This window comes from Bacillus rossius, chromosome 8 (genome assembly GCF_032445375.1).
Source record: "Bacillus rossius redtenbacheri isolate Brsri chromosome 8, Brsri_v3, whole genome shotgun sequence".
Taxonomy (NCBI): Eukaryota; Metazoa; Arthropoda; class Insecta; order Phasmatodea; family Bacillidae; genus Bacillus; species Bacillus rossius.
The window spans coordinates 17740007-17757530 of NC_086336.1; the positions used below are offsets into that span (position 1 = coordinate 17740007).

The 17524-nt window shown below is 34.0% G+C and overlaps 1 protein-coding gene across 10 annotated transcripts in view; it reads right to left on the minus strand.

Moving 5' to 3' along the window:
* The window catches only part of LOC134535543 (WD repeat-containing protein 7), a 191086-nt gene that overhangs the window by 96376 nt on the left and 77186 nt on the right, over positions 1 to 17524 (minus strand). For all 10 annotated transcript variants that reach the window (XM_063374703.1, XM_063374699.1, XM_063374697.1 and 7 more), the window contains 5 exons: positions 15683 to 15854; positions 13542 to 13624; positions 10782 to 10941; positions 10021 to 10241; positions 4916 to 5111 (listed from right to left, as the gene is read on the minus strand). In XM_063374703.1, coding sequence (XP_063230773.1) covers positions 4916 to 5111; positions 10021 to 10241; positions 10782 to 10941; positions 13542 to 13624; positions 15683 to 15854 — 832 coding nt within the window. The remainder of the gene's footprint in view (positions 1 to 4915; positions 5112 to 10020; positions 10242 to 10781; positions 10942 to 13541; positions 13625 to 15682; positions 15855 to 17524) is intronic.

The window sequence follows — 17524 nt, forward strand, 5'->3', positions numbered from 1 at the left end:
TCGCGATTTAATAAAATTGCGAAAGCATCTAATGAGTTTTCTACTTACTGTAGCTATATATGGTCGTTGACTGTAGAACACGAATGCTAATGTATGGGTTATTTATTATCTTTAGTTAAAAATCACACAAATATAGGCTTATAGGTTCCTAAATATTTTGGTTTTAATAGCATTTGATTAAACCAATTTATTTTATTCAGTTATCACCTTCGGGCTTTTATAATATACTTAAGTAAATATATTTCATAACCTATAATATGTAGTTAAGGGTAATTAATGTTTATTTACTGTGCACAACACATAAATTAATTATGTTGTGTTTATTTTAATATAAATATTGAAGTGTTTTATTTGAAATAATTTACAATTCTACTGGTTAAGTAATTATTTTTATTATGTTATGTTCTGCACTCTGTATTACTTACATCGTATGTTGTAGGCCTACGTATTACTATTAACGGAAATTTAATAAAGCCTGCTATTATATCTGGCTTGTCATAAATGTAATTTATTGTAAGTGAATGCACTAGGCCTACACATATAATTAGACAGCGGTTTCATTAATTGCCATTTCGCTTAACAAAGTTATTTCTGCAATCTGGCCTTCATTTTATTGGTGGGCTGGAATTGCAGCGCAAAATAATTGAAATAAATCTTGTCCTTTACCGCAGAGAAGGTACAAGTCTTCGAGTTGTGTTGTACTAAGCATAAGCATCATTGGTACTTCTATTTAAATTAGTTTATCTTATGCTAAATTATGGTAGTAACCAAGTATGTTTGATTTGGAGAGTTTGACAAAACCTAATTCCATCCATTATATGACAATAAAGGAAACACATTAAATGATGATTTATTAGATTACATGTGTATAGTTATGTAGTGGTAGCAATTTAAATAATGAAAATAAACATTAAATGTGCACTACAAAGGATAATATTGAGAATCTGCTCAAAAAATTACTAGAAATTTTAGAGTATTATTGCACAAAAACATGGGCTGAATTGTAATGATGTAACATCACAGGCACTGTTCACACAGACACTTATTAGGAAATCATTAGGATTTAAATTTAAGTTTTCTTTTAAAACTTTGCTTAAAATGTGTTATTATACAATGTCATGGGCCTCTTTGCATTAACCAGACACCATTAAATTGATTATTAGGAATGTAAATAGCATGTTAAGAAATTCCCAGTGAAGAAGTATTCCTGCTTAATAAGTTTGAAAAAAAAATGCATAGGTTGCAATACCAATTTGTCCATTTTAAGATGCTTTTAGTTTTGAAATTTATCATTGGCATCAGAAACTTTTTTTTTCTGTTTGCATGGTAATTTAAAAATAAATAATGTAACAACTTAGTGTCTACATGTTTAAAAATCTCACATACATGTCATAATTGACCTGAAACAAGTTAAAAATAATTGTTTTTTCTTCTTTTTTTTCCAGCAAAAATCTCCAAAAACATCTGCATAGAGAGTCAGTTAAAAGTTTCATGTATTGTATATATTATTTATATAGTATATATATATATAGTTTTTTTTATTAAAGTCTACTTCTCAGACTATGTTGTTATTTGTTATTGAAAATACCCCTTTGCATCTTTGCCTCTATTGTTAAGTATTCAAATGGAAAGAACCTGGTTTGACCTGGTGTGGCTTTCTGATTATGGTTATACATGGTTCTTAACTTACTTCAGGTGCATTCTTGGCTGGTTTCATAACATAGATCATAGAAGTTACAATCCAAAACCCTATTGTCTGTTTGAATAAGTTTCTCTATCTCTAATGACTTCATTGTTGACGAGTTAGGCCAAACTAGCTACATACCTTCTATTTTGTACAAAGTATAACTCGCCATTCATATTATTTTAAAATTTTGTACTGCATATTACAAAATTATTTATATTATTTGTTTACAATAAATTTGTGATCTCATTTGAATATAGTTTGTGTGGAAGTACTGTTGTGTTAATATTATTTTGTGTATTTACTTTGAAAATTTGGATTTTAGAGACCCTATATACTATTGCCATATTGTATTTGTTGTTTTATCCTTAGGCTATTTAGTCAATTTGGTAGTATTAAAATACAAATATAAAACCTAGCTTAATCCACGAACTTTAGGTAGATTAACATGCTATCTATAGAAAAAATTAAGGAAACCAGATTTTTTATGGACTGCCACTATTGTATCTTCAGCAAGTCGCTGGCCACTCAATGTTAGGGAAGCTGGATCAATTTGAGCTCTTGTCTGATACAATAAGTCTTTCAATTAGGGAAAGTGACATTGCAATGTTAAAGAGTATTTCTCATTGCACATTTGTTTCATTCCCATTTATATTCCACTACTACACCACCATCTCACTTCATTTAGGCTGGTCAGACAAGTTTTTTGTTTAGTGAGGACAGCCGATTCTAGTCCAGTCTCATTTATGTTGAGCTTGTGTGAAATGGAAAACAATATGTCGATTATAAAGCTATATGATGAAATTGTATTAAGACTGCATTGTTTCATATTTAGACCCTCTGTAAATTAGTATATGTGTGTTTAAGAAGAAAAAGACATTAATTATAACATAAAATTGTTACATGTCTTTTGAGGGTTTTCAAGCGCACATTTTTTTCTTGCAAATGTCCAAAAAACAAGCACCAGCCATATATACTTACTATAGCATTAAATAAGGAGAAAAGTACATCACAATACGAGCACAGGTCAAGTCTCATGGCTGTTCATTATGTTAATACCGGTTTCCTGTGCAACATACAAGTAGGAATTTTCTATTATAATATGTTAGTGTATTGTATATAGGTATATTATTTTTTTATTTCTATAACATTTGTTTGAGGTTGAATGCGATTTTTTTTCTTGTGTGTATCAAGTATTTTAAGTTAATGTAATACCACATGATTATCTAGACCACTGATACCGTACACAATAACAGTGTCGTGATTTTTGAGAATGTCAACATCTGGAATGCAATAGAAAACCATACCCAAATTCTCAAGACATTGTTCAAATACAGATAAAGACATCGATGGACAAGTGCTCATTTATGATACTCAAAAACAAACTTGAAGTGGCCATAACACATTGGGTTGTGAAAATTATATTTTAAAATGCTCAGTAATCATGTCTCCTATGCAAGTGGGGTTTGGTTGTTATGGATTAAGTAAATATTAGCATACTTTCTGTGCTGAGCATAAGGAGATCACATCCAGATAGCTTGGGGAGCCTCAATTTAATTTATTCATTACAAGATGACATTGTCATTGTATTTAATAATGGAACCTTTGTGCATTAGCTTGTCCCTTTTTCCCCATGTACTGATGTAGATGCATGCCTGCCTGCCACTATATCACATTCAAATTCCCCATTAAAATAAAATGCAATGGACAGGAACCATGGACACCAATGCTAGGCTACCTATTACATTCATGTAAGTTTCATTCACTTTGCAAGCATACTGAAGACTTATTTAAATTTTACTTTTATAACCATAATTTGTTTTTAGAATAATAAAATAGTTTGTAAAATTAATGTTAGGCAAGTCTGGTACGCTGACCTGGGAAAACATCTGATGTCTTTATTAATTAAATTATTTCTTTAACTTGGTTCATATATATATATATAAAAATTATAAATTAAGCTCAGTAGGGTGGAGAATATGGTTTCATTAAATTACCTGAATTGTTGGATTTTGTCGGCAGGCCTTTTTAATCTTACATTAGAAATTATAAGTAAATTTTTAATTATTGTACAAGCCAAATTATTAAGTAATATAATCAATTATCATTACATTAAAAACGACAAAAATTTACAATATGCCCTACCAGAGCACATCTTTAAAATAATTTCAAACAAAATAATATTACAATATCTATTTTTTTATATAATCAAAAAATGACACATTACTATGGACAAGCAAAACTTGACGAAAACAAGAAGATACGAACAAGATCATATGAATCCACCGATTAACACTTTCTAAGGGTGTGGTCAAGGGGCATTATGCAAAAAGTGATCAAGAGGAAGTGTACGAGGGAATGCTGTGATGAATTGGAACACAGTCACTGCACTTCACTGCAACTAGCTGACCAATGCAGCTGTAACATTATGGTATCTGTTAAAGTGCAATACTCTTTTAAATTATAAATATACCCTCAGTCATCCTAATTTCCAGAGGTATTTTGGGTCACATGATACATTTTATATGTATTTCAGAACATTTATGGAAATATTTCGGTTAAATGTTTCAGAAATATTGATGGGACATTAGTGGAAACATTTCAGAAACATTACCATTTGAAGTTGCAGGGAGGTTTCATTGAAACATTTCAGAAACATTACCATTTGATGTTGCAGGGAGGTTTCATTGAAATATTTCACAGGGCGGACATTTAGACGTTTCTGAAATATATCCGAGATGTTTCAGGTAGGTTGCGAAATGTTTCAAACATGTTACAATGTTTCAAAAGTTATATTTCTGAAACATATCTGTAACATTTTGTGCTGTATGGGTTAAGTACATAACAAGAGCAATCTACGTAATGCTGACAGCCAGCACTCAAACAATAACTACAGGTAGTTGCGATGTGTTGTTCAGTTCAAGACTACCTCCATCTTCTACAAGAAGATTGCAAAAGTTTTACATCTTCTCACACGCTAGAGTCCTAAAAGCCATTAAAACAAAGCACCATGTTTGTTGTTTATAATATTTTCGAACTGGCCTTCACCAGTTGTCTGGGGCTGGTTGCAAGATACTGATTTTCCCAGTCCATAACCGGGGCAACAAAGGTAGGTACATGAACTGTGTGGTTTCCGAAATAAGATTGTCAAGGACACGTAAGGTAAAAATATCATATCAATGATTCCACACTGAATGAATGTTGAGTTTTGAAAGTAAACACGTGGATAACCTGTTTCCATCTGCCAGACGTAGACGGTGCCGTCGCTGCACCCCACGATCATGAAGTCGTCCAGGGGTCGCCACTTGATGGTGATCACGGGGAAGAGATGGCGCGAGGCAAGCACGACGCACTTCCTCTCCATCAGGCTCAGGAGAGTGACAGAGTGGTCACTGGCCACGCTGCAGATGCACTTCAGGATGCGAGGCTGCACAAGTCACCGCAACACATTACCTATATTCATCATATTCTATAGCCCTATAGGCCATCTGTTAATACACTGCCACAAGTATGAAAACATTTGCTGTAAACAACCTGAACACACATTCAAAATAAATTCCATCAATATATTAATTTTTTCACCTCTATTGATCAGAAAATTTTCACTGCACAATTCAGACACTAAAATTCTTGCTAAATACTTTTCCAAGCTTACATGATAAATACACGTGCATGACAAGCCAAAACCACCCACGGCAAGATAGAAAATGGACAGTTGCAGGCCTGTTAATAAATTTGTCAAACTCTGAACTAACTTTAGTTATTTTTCATCATCAAATGGTACAGTATTTATAACTGAATTGGGTTAAATTTTGCATGGTATAACAAATAAAATCTAAATAACTTGGAAGATTGTAATGCTAGTTGCCTTTAAATATCTGGGTACTAACTGGCTCATAAATCAACAATAAAACTGAATAATAGAGATGGACGAGTTGAGGTTTTTTGGCTTCGAGTCGAGTCGAGCCGAGTTTAGCAATTCATATTTCGAGTCGAGTCGAGTTTGAGTCACCAAATTTTTGAAGAGGTCGAGTCAGTTCGAGTTTCATAATTTTATAATTTTTTGCGTCGAATATGATAAATAAAATATTATTACACCCATTGATATAAAAATTGTGTATCCAAGATGCATCTGCATTATTTAAATATTTTAAATGATTAATTAGAAAATCATTATGTTATTTAAATATTTTAAATGATTAATTCAAATCATTATGTTATTTAAATATAAAAAACTAAGTTTTATTTCAACATGATTTCACAGTATCTTTAATGTAGCTATCCTAACCAAATCAACCGTCCACAATGTTTTAAAGTATTTATAATGTAGCGAACCTAACCTAATTGACCATTGTTATCATGAGTTGTCCAAAATAAACATTAACGGACACACGGCAAACGAAAAATATGGCGGCGTACAAATTAATACCGTTGCCTTGTTTATGGTATTTCCTTTTATCAACACCGCCATATTTATTTACAATGAACAAAAAAAAAACGAAGATGTACGATCGGGAGTTTGGCTCTTTCGTCTGTGAAAAGAAGGCTTCCCGAGTTACGTAACTTTTTTTTTTCGATCCACCGGCAGATCCCCACATTAACAAACAGCTCAAGGCATATAGGCCTTGTCACATTGTCACATTCTCAATGTAAATACACTTTTCGCGGCAAGATTATTCGTCCGGAACTTGTTACAACTACAAGAATATCAATATGTTTTTAAATAAATATTTCATGCATTTGATTTGGCGATCAGTAACTGATTGCCAAATAAAATGCATGAGCGTTGTTATTATTATATTTTATTCAAACAAAAGGAAAGTAATTTTATCCTAAACGTTATTGACACGCAGCGCTGCGTAGCGGAGCACAGCTAAATTTAATTCCAAAATGCAAGGCTGGCTGGCCTTACACGCAGCCATTTTCACGCATCACGGTTTGGTGTTATTTACTAAATATTACAATATAATTATTTTATGTTTTTATTTTTAGGTTACGGAAATCTCTTGTTTATACGAGTTTTTATAAACGGGGCACGATAAAGGTGATGATTATTAATACATGTGCGTTTTGCAACATATTTTTCTTCAGTGAAAATCCATTTGACGTATTTTGTAAACAAATGCGGTACCGTATTTGAAGTAAACAAAGGATGAAAAACAAAATGAAAACAGTGCACGCTGCTTTCCAAGCTTTTTTTTTAATATATAAAATGGTCATGTGACATAATTTTGTCCTATAAACTGTCGCCACTATCGACAAAATCACGTTACGACGTCACGTTCATAAATGAAGGTAGGCCTAGGTTTGGTTGCACTTGTGCCTATTTTAGCGCCGTAGCACGGTACCTAGCAGGCAAGGTTAGGTTTGCACGGGATTTGTTTTGTTTAAAGGTCATTATCATTTCTTGCTGTATTAATGACTTGGCGAAAACGTTAAGACAACCTATAATAAAGTGCTATAATGTCACTATGCTGGTACTTAACTCGAAACGTGTTTCGAGTCTCGTTTCGAGTCTCGAACTTGATAAAATATGTGACTCGGTTTTCGAGTCGAGTCAATCTGACCCAACTCGACTCGGCTCGACTCGATAAACCAAGACTCGACCCATCTCTACTGAATAACAAAGTCAAAGTTCAAATAAGTACAATGTAATGGTTTTAAAACAAATTATATAAACCACTAACATGATCTACAAAAGATTAGCAACCATCTTAATACATTTATGTTACATGTAAACAATTTACTACAAAAATATTTAAGGCCTAGTGGGATTATTTTCATCGCTAATACAAAGTTATTACCTGGGAAGGTAGAAGTTAAGACAACAATGGAAGCACTGAAAATGAATGTAAAGTGAGTAACAAAAATGCAGTTGGTAAAACAAAAGGTTTTAATGACAGACATTTTACAAAAATTGCCTATGCTATCGTTAACATTTAGCATACATAACAAAAAAATCACATGCATATAGTGAAATATCTGTGCTAATAAATGTCTTAAAAAAAATTACAACATAAAAATCTAATAACCTTACACGAACATGAAAGACACAAGTCATTACTAATGACCATGGTCATATAGATAAGTCTGGCAACTTTCTATCCTTTGTCTTGGCGTATCTCGTCGGCTTAGTGACGCTCGCGGCCTGCGAACTAACGGCGCTAGTAGTCGTTCTGCCCCTTATTAACATTGTGTTAAATGGGAGTTTCGTGTACAACATTATTCCTAATTCCATTTCTATTTTTTAAATTCCTTTCCCAATTATTGTTCCTCCCCCCCCCTTTTTTTGGGTGCTTGTAATGTACCTAATCCGTGCAAATGCCTTAAAATTTCTCCTTGTTTTTTAAGCTGAAGTGGAGAGAGAGAATGCCTCGCTCTTCTATTTTTCCCGGTGTTAATGAAAGTTATGGCTAAAAACTATCATGTTTCAGCTAAATCTTAAATTTTAAATTTCATACTTCATATGTATGCGTAGGGTATATGGGTATAGGATAGCCCTACAGTATTGTGTATAGTGGTATAGTGTTAAAAGAATAAATATAGTGTTCTCTCAGTACTGCAATATATATAGTCTTCAAGGCCATAGTGACCTAGTTACTTGTACTTATATTTTATTATTTGTAATATTCATGTTATTAAATTTGTTATTTAGTTATTTGATTTAGAAAAGTCTTTCAACTAGATGGTTTTCACTATACTGGCTTGGTTATTATTTATGTAAATGTGAATCTCAGTATTTTATTGCATTTAAATGATCTTTTATAAAAATAATAATTTTATGTATGAATTTTATAGTGGTTTTAAAACAGCGAGTAGTGCTGAAAAAAAGGCAGACGTGTTGCGACACAGTGGCGACAAAAGACGATAGTTTATTGAATCCTGTGTGAGAGAGACGTTAGCCCCGCCCATGGGAATATCTGACTGGGGAATTCCAAAATTGTGTATTAAATAAAAAGAAGACAGAAGGTGAGAGAGAGAGAGGTGACACAGACAGGAGAAACCCTAGAGAGGGAGAGTTACTTCATCTTAATTGTAAGAATATCTTTTTTTATCGCCTCATCATTGCACTTGCACCGTTATTTTAGGATATTAAAATTTGGAGAAAAAAAATTCTCGCAAAAACGTTGTATGATTATTTAGATTACAAGCACTTTGTATAGGTAGTTTTCCCGTATAAAACAATGTATTTTAAAGCTGAAATCTAATATTCATTCGGATGTTAGCGCTTACTTATTTAATGTGTAAATTTTCTTTTAAAAGCTCATCGATTGCATGCAACGTGTGCGCTCTGTCAGGTGTCGAGTTAGCTACATTTGATAGCCCACGCTTTCTCGTAGCGTGTACTACTATAGTTACGCGCTCCGACTCACGTTCCCGTCATAGTTTTGGTTTTTCTATTTAAAGTTGAAAAAATGTTGCATGACATTAATTTAAATTGTTTGGGGTGCTTTTGAATTCTCTACTTTTTAAATGAACGTACTTTCCTTGAATAGGCTTTGTTTTTATGAATAACTATACCTAACAAAAAATGCTTTTTTCACATAAACGTTGCACCCCTACTTTTCAAACTTGATTTTAGTATAAAATGTGCGATGATTATGCGATAAAACAAGGTAATTTTATTAGCCAATAGTAGGGCAGTATTTCGGGGAAGTCCCCAGCTAAGTGAATGTTTCGGTGAGGTCTGGTAATGTGTTGTGTTTCGTCAGTCATTGTGCAAGGGTCGGGCCGAGAGTCGTGCCGTCTCGGCGGCTCGGCAATACTGGTTGTTCTAGATAACAATAAAAGTGAAAATTAATTTCGGGCATTTTTATTAAGTAATTATCATGAACTGTTTCAAACCAATCAATAGTCATAAACTTAACACACCACTACCTTCAACAGTCATAGAGAGTTGTTTCAAGTGTTATATGTCTGTGCAAGGAACAGTCGTTGTCTTTGCCAGGCACGATTGTGACTTGTTACAGACTCCAAGTTTGAGTGCAGAAGGGTTTCAGTTATTCTCATACCCTCCGATACACAGAAACATGAAATGAGCCCAAGGAGTGTCACAAGTACCAGGGGTGACGATAGGAAGTCACTTTGGGAGGGGCTATTGCACAGGTATGGATGCAGTTATTGTTAATTGTTCTCAGGCTAGTCACGTATATCTTTACTTCCAGTGGGAGTAGTCTATTTGAATGACTTGGTTCTGCAGTCTCGTAAGTTCATATTAAAGGAAACAAAATGCTTACTAATTATAAATATAAAATTTAATTGGGGGGTGAGAGGATACTGTCATGCTTTGGAACCCCGCTCAGCCAGTACAGCGTAAGCAGAGAGAGCAGGCTCACACTGCAAGTGTTTGGAGGCACCAGCAGCTGGGTGATCTCGCCAGCATGCACGCAGAAGCGGTACAGCATGTTGCCCGAGTAGAGGTCCCAAAGGCAGACGGCAAAGTCCTCCCCGCCAGACACCAGGTGGGACTTCTCGTAGTGCGGGTGGAGGTGGTGGGGGTACAGCAAGCAGTTCACGCGCCCCGCGTGTCCCAAGAGCAGCTGGTGTGGCGGCCAGTCTGTAACAGCGGTCTACTACTGCAGATACGCAGCGCATCAACATCAGTGTGAGTTCTATCAAACGTTTATGTTTGTAAGTAGGTATTGGTTTTACGTTGCACAGAAAGGCTTCAGAAGAAGAATGCAACAAAACCTGCAACATTAGTGGTATCTTATTTCCACATTTTCAGTGAAGTCATTATATGCAAAAAGGTGTCTACAAATACCTGGTGAACCACATCTTTTAAATAAGAATTTTTTTTACAAATTTTTTTATACCACAGGATTTTTCTACATATAAAAACCAAAATAAAGTATAACCCGTAATGTACTATCCACAAAATTTGTGTCAATTTTTGTGTTAGAAAGTGCTTAAAATGTTTTCACAAATAATTTCCAAATGATCAAAGTGGACAGTCTCCAACTATTTGGGCCTATATTTAATGTACGACTATTTACTCGAGGGAGGAATCAAAAAAACAAAAAGCTAGTTAGCAAACATTTAGCAACAAGCAGCACCATCACTGTTAGTTTATTTCGAGCGAGCGGAGGAGCGGTACCGTCGTACTGCTGGTGCCTGCCGTGGAGCAGCTGCAGCATCACGGTCTGCGTCGCCGGGACTATGATGATGGAGCCGTCCTCACGCCCCACCACCAGGCGGCTCTGCTGCGGCAGGTAGATGCTGGCCGTCAGCTTCACCCCCGGCAAGTCCCCGCCATCCTGCCGACACCCATCAGTCACGCATCAGTCCAGACAATATTTTTATAATCTTATATTTGGCAATATTTCTGTAATAATTTTAATATTCGGCTGTTATCTTTTTTTTAGAATTTTATAGATAACAGCAATGTATAGAATTACTTACATATTAAATATATCTGTAAATAAACATATAATTTTGAAAATTAAAAAAAACTCTTTTTATTGTAAAAAAAATTAAAAAGTAAACAAATAATTTTAATTTAAGTTTTTATGTCCAACAGCCAAATAATGCACCACAACTCTGTATAATTAAAAATGTGGAGTGCTTGATATCATTTGTCTTAAATTTTCTATCACCAATTATAGATTTTATAGTCATTACGAAAATGAAAGAAGAGAGCACCCCAAGCTCTAAGTTATATAGAGTTGTTGTGCATTATTTGGCAGTTGAACAAAAAACATATTTTTTTTTAAATTTTTAGTTCATTCAATAATAAAGGCAGCTTTTTTTTAAATTGTTTTTAAAACTATATTTTATTTTATACTTTCTAGGTTTCAAAATAAAAAAAAGGAACATGAGTAATTGAAACAAATTAAAATTAATAAATATTAGTTATTGAAGTATTTATTTGTTACAATGAATATTAAAAATAGTCATTAATGTTCATGTAATATAGTCATTTCAGCTAATGTGTCACATTACATGGAATTTTTCTTGTTATCTTAGACCAATCAAGTTCTTCTACTTAAAAACCATCCAGTGACTTCATGAGACTAAGAGCTACACAAGTCTATTCGGCAGCAAAGAGACACAATCCCAAATAAACAACTGCATAATCTACAGTGCAGCCTTGAATTTTATGCACGGCAGATGCCCAACTTAGTATTAATGGCAATATTCGCCTTTCAGCAATACCATAGTTGTATTTCACTGGCAACTGAATGGCTATTGGTTTAATTATATGTATGTACACCATCTGTGCCAAAATCAACACAAACTGATGGAATGTTCATATCATACACTTGATCATGCCAGAAGATTGGCCAGATAATTTCAGATATAGTACCGATGTTGCCATTAACGAACCCCGGGCACATTTTCCACCATAACCCGACCTCGGGAACACTCTAAATCAAAAAGAATATATTTTTTTCTAATTCTAGCAATGGCACATTTTCCACCATGACCAAATCTTTTTAAATTGAAATATCATTATTTTTATGATTTTCCAAATTTTGGGTCTTTAACCACCCCCCCCCCCCCCCCCCCTCTCGGAGGCCAGTTGACCCCAGGGCCAATTCCCACCATGCTCCAAACTCATGGATAAACAAAAATAATGGTTATTAACCACAAATCTAAATTAGATTAGCTAATAATAGCGTGGTAAAAAAGAATCCATGTCAGTAACTACTATGTGGTCCAGGGTTCGTTAATGGCAACATGGGTACTATATCTGAAATTATTTGGCCAATCTTCTGGCATGATCAAGTGTATGATATGAACATTCCATCAGTTTGTGTTGATTTTGGCACAGATGGTGTACATACATATAATTAAACCAATAGCCATTCAGTTTCCAGTGAAATACAGCTATGGTATTGCTGAAAGGCGAATTTTGCCATTAATACTAAGTTGGGCATCTGCCGTGCATAAAATTTAGGCTGCTTGTAGATTATGCAGTTGTTTATTTGGGATCGCGTCTCTTTGCTGCCGAATAGACTTATGTAGCTCTTAGTCGCGTGATGTCACTGGATGGTTTTTAAGTAGAAGAACTTGATTGCTCTAAGATAACAAAAAAAATTCCATGTAATGTGACACATTAGCTGAAATGACTATGTTACGTGAACATTAATGACTAATTTTAATATTTTTTAACTGTAACAAATAAATACTTCAATAACTAATATTTAGTCATTTTAATTTGTTGCAATTACTCATATGCAATATTTTTATTTTGAGAACTAAAAAACTTATAGTTTAAAAAAACTTACAAAAAAAAGTTTTTATCATTGAATAAACCAAAAATAAAAAAAAAATATTTTTTTTATGTCCAACAGCCAAATAATGCACCACAACTGTGTATAACTTAAAACTTGGGGTGCTCTCTTCTTTCATTTTGGTAATGACAATAACCTAAAATTAGTGATACAAAATTTAAGACAATGATATCAAGCACACCCTGCGCATAGTTTTCCTGGGGGGGGGGGGGGGGGGGGGGGAAGGGGGGGAAGTTCGGGCCCCCCGCTGAAATAGTTAAAAAAAAAAAGTCAAATTCAAATTTGAAACTGTCTTATTAATACAATATTTATAAGGTTAATTTTTAAAAATCTCTATGAAATGTTGAAATCCCAATTTGCTTAAGAATTTCTTGTAATGTATACAATATTTACTGCTTTACTAATTGTTTATGAACTAAAGTTTCCATTTTAATAAACAAAATTAGGTAATTCAGGTGAATTTTGTTGAATTTTGTGTTTGCCTCACATTTTGGTGATGTGGCATTCTGACTTGGATTTCTGTGTAATTTAAATTCTATAAATTTTTACCATATAATATTGCTTCTATTTATAAGCTCTAAAAGAACTCTATAAATGATGAATTGTTATATTATACTTACTAATTGATCCAAAATGCCAACCGGAGGTGGTTTCATTTCTGACCATGCTTGCACCAGGCTTGTTTGTATTGTAGGAGGCATACCTGTTTAGAGATTGGAACAAAATGACAGTGTTAAGCACAATTACACAATATGTTGCAACAAAAATGGGAGGCCATGGCAACACACAGTAACTGTTGAGAGAAAGGCTGTGAAGCGACTGTGTGGAGTGGCACATGTGACTCTCCATCACAGACAGAGCTAGTGGCTCTTCTACCTGCTGCATTTGTCTCACGGTCGCTCAGGGACAGATCAAGGACTAACGTAGCGATGTTGCGGCCACCACACCACAACTCATCACATGACTATCACAGACACAGGTGTAGCCACGAGGTTGTCTGGGTAGGCAGTTAGGCACAGAGCCACCCATCAGGTCTCACAGGTTGATACTAGACCTACGACAAGCTTCCACTAGGCCAATCAAATCAAAGCTCTTTTTAATATTCAATTTAACTTTACCAGGAAATTTGTTTAACGTTTTATTTAAAGCCTTGAATTTGATCAAAGCTTCATGGCTGATATAAAGCTTCACATTTGTTGCAAAACCTTAAAAAAACTGGAAGCCCAAGAATTAATGTTTCTCAATTACTAGCCCCAATTTTTTAAAATTTTGTGAGTGTGCTTTTTAATTTCACAATTGTAGATGATCATAACAAAAGTAAAGAGTTCTTTAGATTGGTAAAATCAGCCACATTAACACAAGTAAATATATTAACGTGATTGACTTTTACATTTTTCAGCAACTATCAGTTTTCTGTAGGTACATTTGATATTTTTTACGTTTCTAAATATTTGAGAATAACACCAATTTAGGATACATGTCACACAGAAGTCATAAGTTTGTAACACAGCAAGAACATTTTGAAAAGCAATTATTTAGATAGGTATAAATTTACTTTTTTTAAGTGTCGATAGTATCAATGTACAGGGTCAATGTAACAACAAGAAAGGGTTTCAGCTGGTATTTTTTTATATTTAAGTTTTTTTATATCAGGGTAACTTTTATTTATTACAAATGTTAATACGAATTTTACAACAGATTTTATATCTTTTAGTACATTACACGCACCACTTGAAAATGCCTGAGTATTGTTATTTTTTAAATGGTCATAATCTTTGTTAAACACTTATGTGTTTATGGTATGAAAATAATAATTATTTTTTGTGTTATAAATGTTTTGCATGAATAAATGGGTTACTTAAGAAAAATGAGAAGGTGGCACTAAGGTCAACTTTTATGTGTGTACAAAATTAATTTTATGCATGGTTATTTTATCATTTATTTTGAATGGTGTTAAAAAACCATAGGACCCAATTAGTTTCATAATCATTACTAACTTGCTCTCTCTCTCTCTCCCTCTATATATATATATATATATATATATATATATATATATATATATATATATATATATATATATATATATATATATATATATATATATATATATATATATATATATATATATATATATATATATATATATATATATATTACTTCAAGCTAGTATTTTATAAAAATGGGTGTAATCCAGCTTTGCTGAGAAAAATATATGCAATTCAATTTGATTCCCAAATGTTTTAAACATTCAATTTGATATTCACTTTGCATCAAAAAAAAGTAACTCGCATAAGTCTAGTTGATACTGCGGTTTAAAAACCTCATAGAATTAACGCAGAAGGAGAGTGCAGATAACCCAGCACAGTGCTGAATTTTTGTGAACATCAAACGTGCAAAATCAACACAAAACACAGCTCTTAGTAAAATCAGTATAAAGGATTCACACTAATTAACAAAATGTGAGAAAAATTTTTTATCACTGAATAAATTAGGGAGTCAGAAAATGGGTCCAGTACTCTAATCATGCCTTTAATCACAAAATGTGAGAACAATATAATCCTTAAAAAAAGCTAGAAGCAAATCTGTGTGTATGGTCATAATGTACATGCAAGTGTGAACTTGTTTATGGCAATGACATGTGCATAAAACTGATTTCACTTAAATAACTGTACCACAACTGCCTACCCACCCTTTCCAAACACGCAGTCCTATTAAAGGGCAAGTAGAAGTATGATCCTCTGTACAGTAACGAGTGACGCACCTGGGGGTTTGTCAAAGTCCTCCTGTTTGATCTGGGCCAGCTGGCTGTTGGAGACTTCTGGCACGTTCCAGATCATCACCTTGCCCTCGGAGTCGCCTCGCACCAGGTACTTCAAGGTCTTGCCCTGACGAGTCATCACGTGGTACCTCAGAGCCGGAGGGCACGACAGGGGCTGCGCAGGAACATTCAGAAGCAACTGACAGGTTTGTCTGGTAACAAGCACGGTGACCACCAGGTTGCACAACCACCCCTCCCCTTTACAAGGTCACCGAGCTCCCGTTGTGAATGGAAGCTAACCTCATGATCAATCTACATATACACGGTTGTCGGTCTGAAGGCTGTTTTGATTACACCATGTGCTGGAGACAGTACATGCTGATTCACGCCCAATAACACTGCGACAAGATACCGCTTTTGAATTCTTTCACACACTCAGCCACTGATGGACATCCAGTTAGGAAACAATCACCCATTGGGCACACAGAGAGGCAACTCGCTGGCAACTGAAGACGTACAACTTGCAGTGCCAAAAATACTTGGATGATGTTGAAACATCATTACCTCGCTCAAGAGAACCACAAGCCAATTACAGATGGTTACTTGTTACATCAAATTTCTTTAAGTTATATTAACTATCAATTGTTCACTCTGCCAGATAAAAAAATCTCAAAAGAACAAACAGAATATGGATTAAGAGGTCTGCATTTAAGGTTGGCCAAACGTTAAGCCAAACAACCATACATAAATTATTACTGGGGAGGGGGAAAACCTTTTTTCCTCTACTTATATATTGTTGTCACTGTTTTAATCGGGGTTTGTAAATATAAAAAAAATTATATTTCAAAGCAAATAAGTTTTATAATTATACATTACCAATAGATACGAAAAAGAGGATGCATTCACAAAAAATTTCAATGAAAGGAATATAACATACAGAAAGCCAAGAAGATTTATTCAGAATTTTTTTTCCCGTGAAATTGAACGTACAGGCTTGTAAGAGGTAACAGTTCTTTTCGTGTGTGCGTATGTATGTGCACATTGTAAAACATCTTTCCTATAGGAAGTTTACTATGTTATTGTATTTATATATTTTCTTTTCTTTTTTTAAAGTAAAATTTAAAGTTGCACCATGTAATGAATGCTTTTCTACAGGTAATAATTATGCCAGATTGAAAAATATTGAAATTTTGTGATGCTGTCAAAAACAAAAATGCAATTCACTGTTAGATTAACTTTAAAGATATTAACAAAAAATAATAAAAAGAAATTATCAATCACTGACTATGTTGTTAATTGTGAATATTAGAATAACCAAACTTAAGTGTAAGTTGATCATAGCAAGAAATGTTATATTAATTCATTTTGTACATTAATAGTATTATTCAATAATTTAATAGAAATTACATTATAAAGGACAATGAATATTCTAGTGAAACTAGTATCAAGAGAACCTTGTTAATAATTTTACTTTTAGACCTTTATAAGAGTCTCAGTTAATATAATTTATGGTAGAAATTCTTGTTTCACTCGCTAGCTCTTATATATGCGGTAAGTTTGAGACACTACACCCATAACCACTGAGTATTCCTAACTGATTTTACAGGTCATTCACAAGACAAAGGGATATCATCAAATTGTGCAGTTGCCGTCATATACCAGGGAAATGTCTTATTATATTGAGGGGACTCAGTTGTGTGTGGATAGCTCACCGTTGCTGACTGAATATTGCAGAATCCCGTACAATACTACCGTTAAATAGTACGATGACTAAATTGTGTTGATGACGGGGATATTGTAGACAACGTCGATACCAACACACATCGGGAACGCAGTATCCTCTGG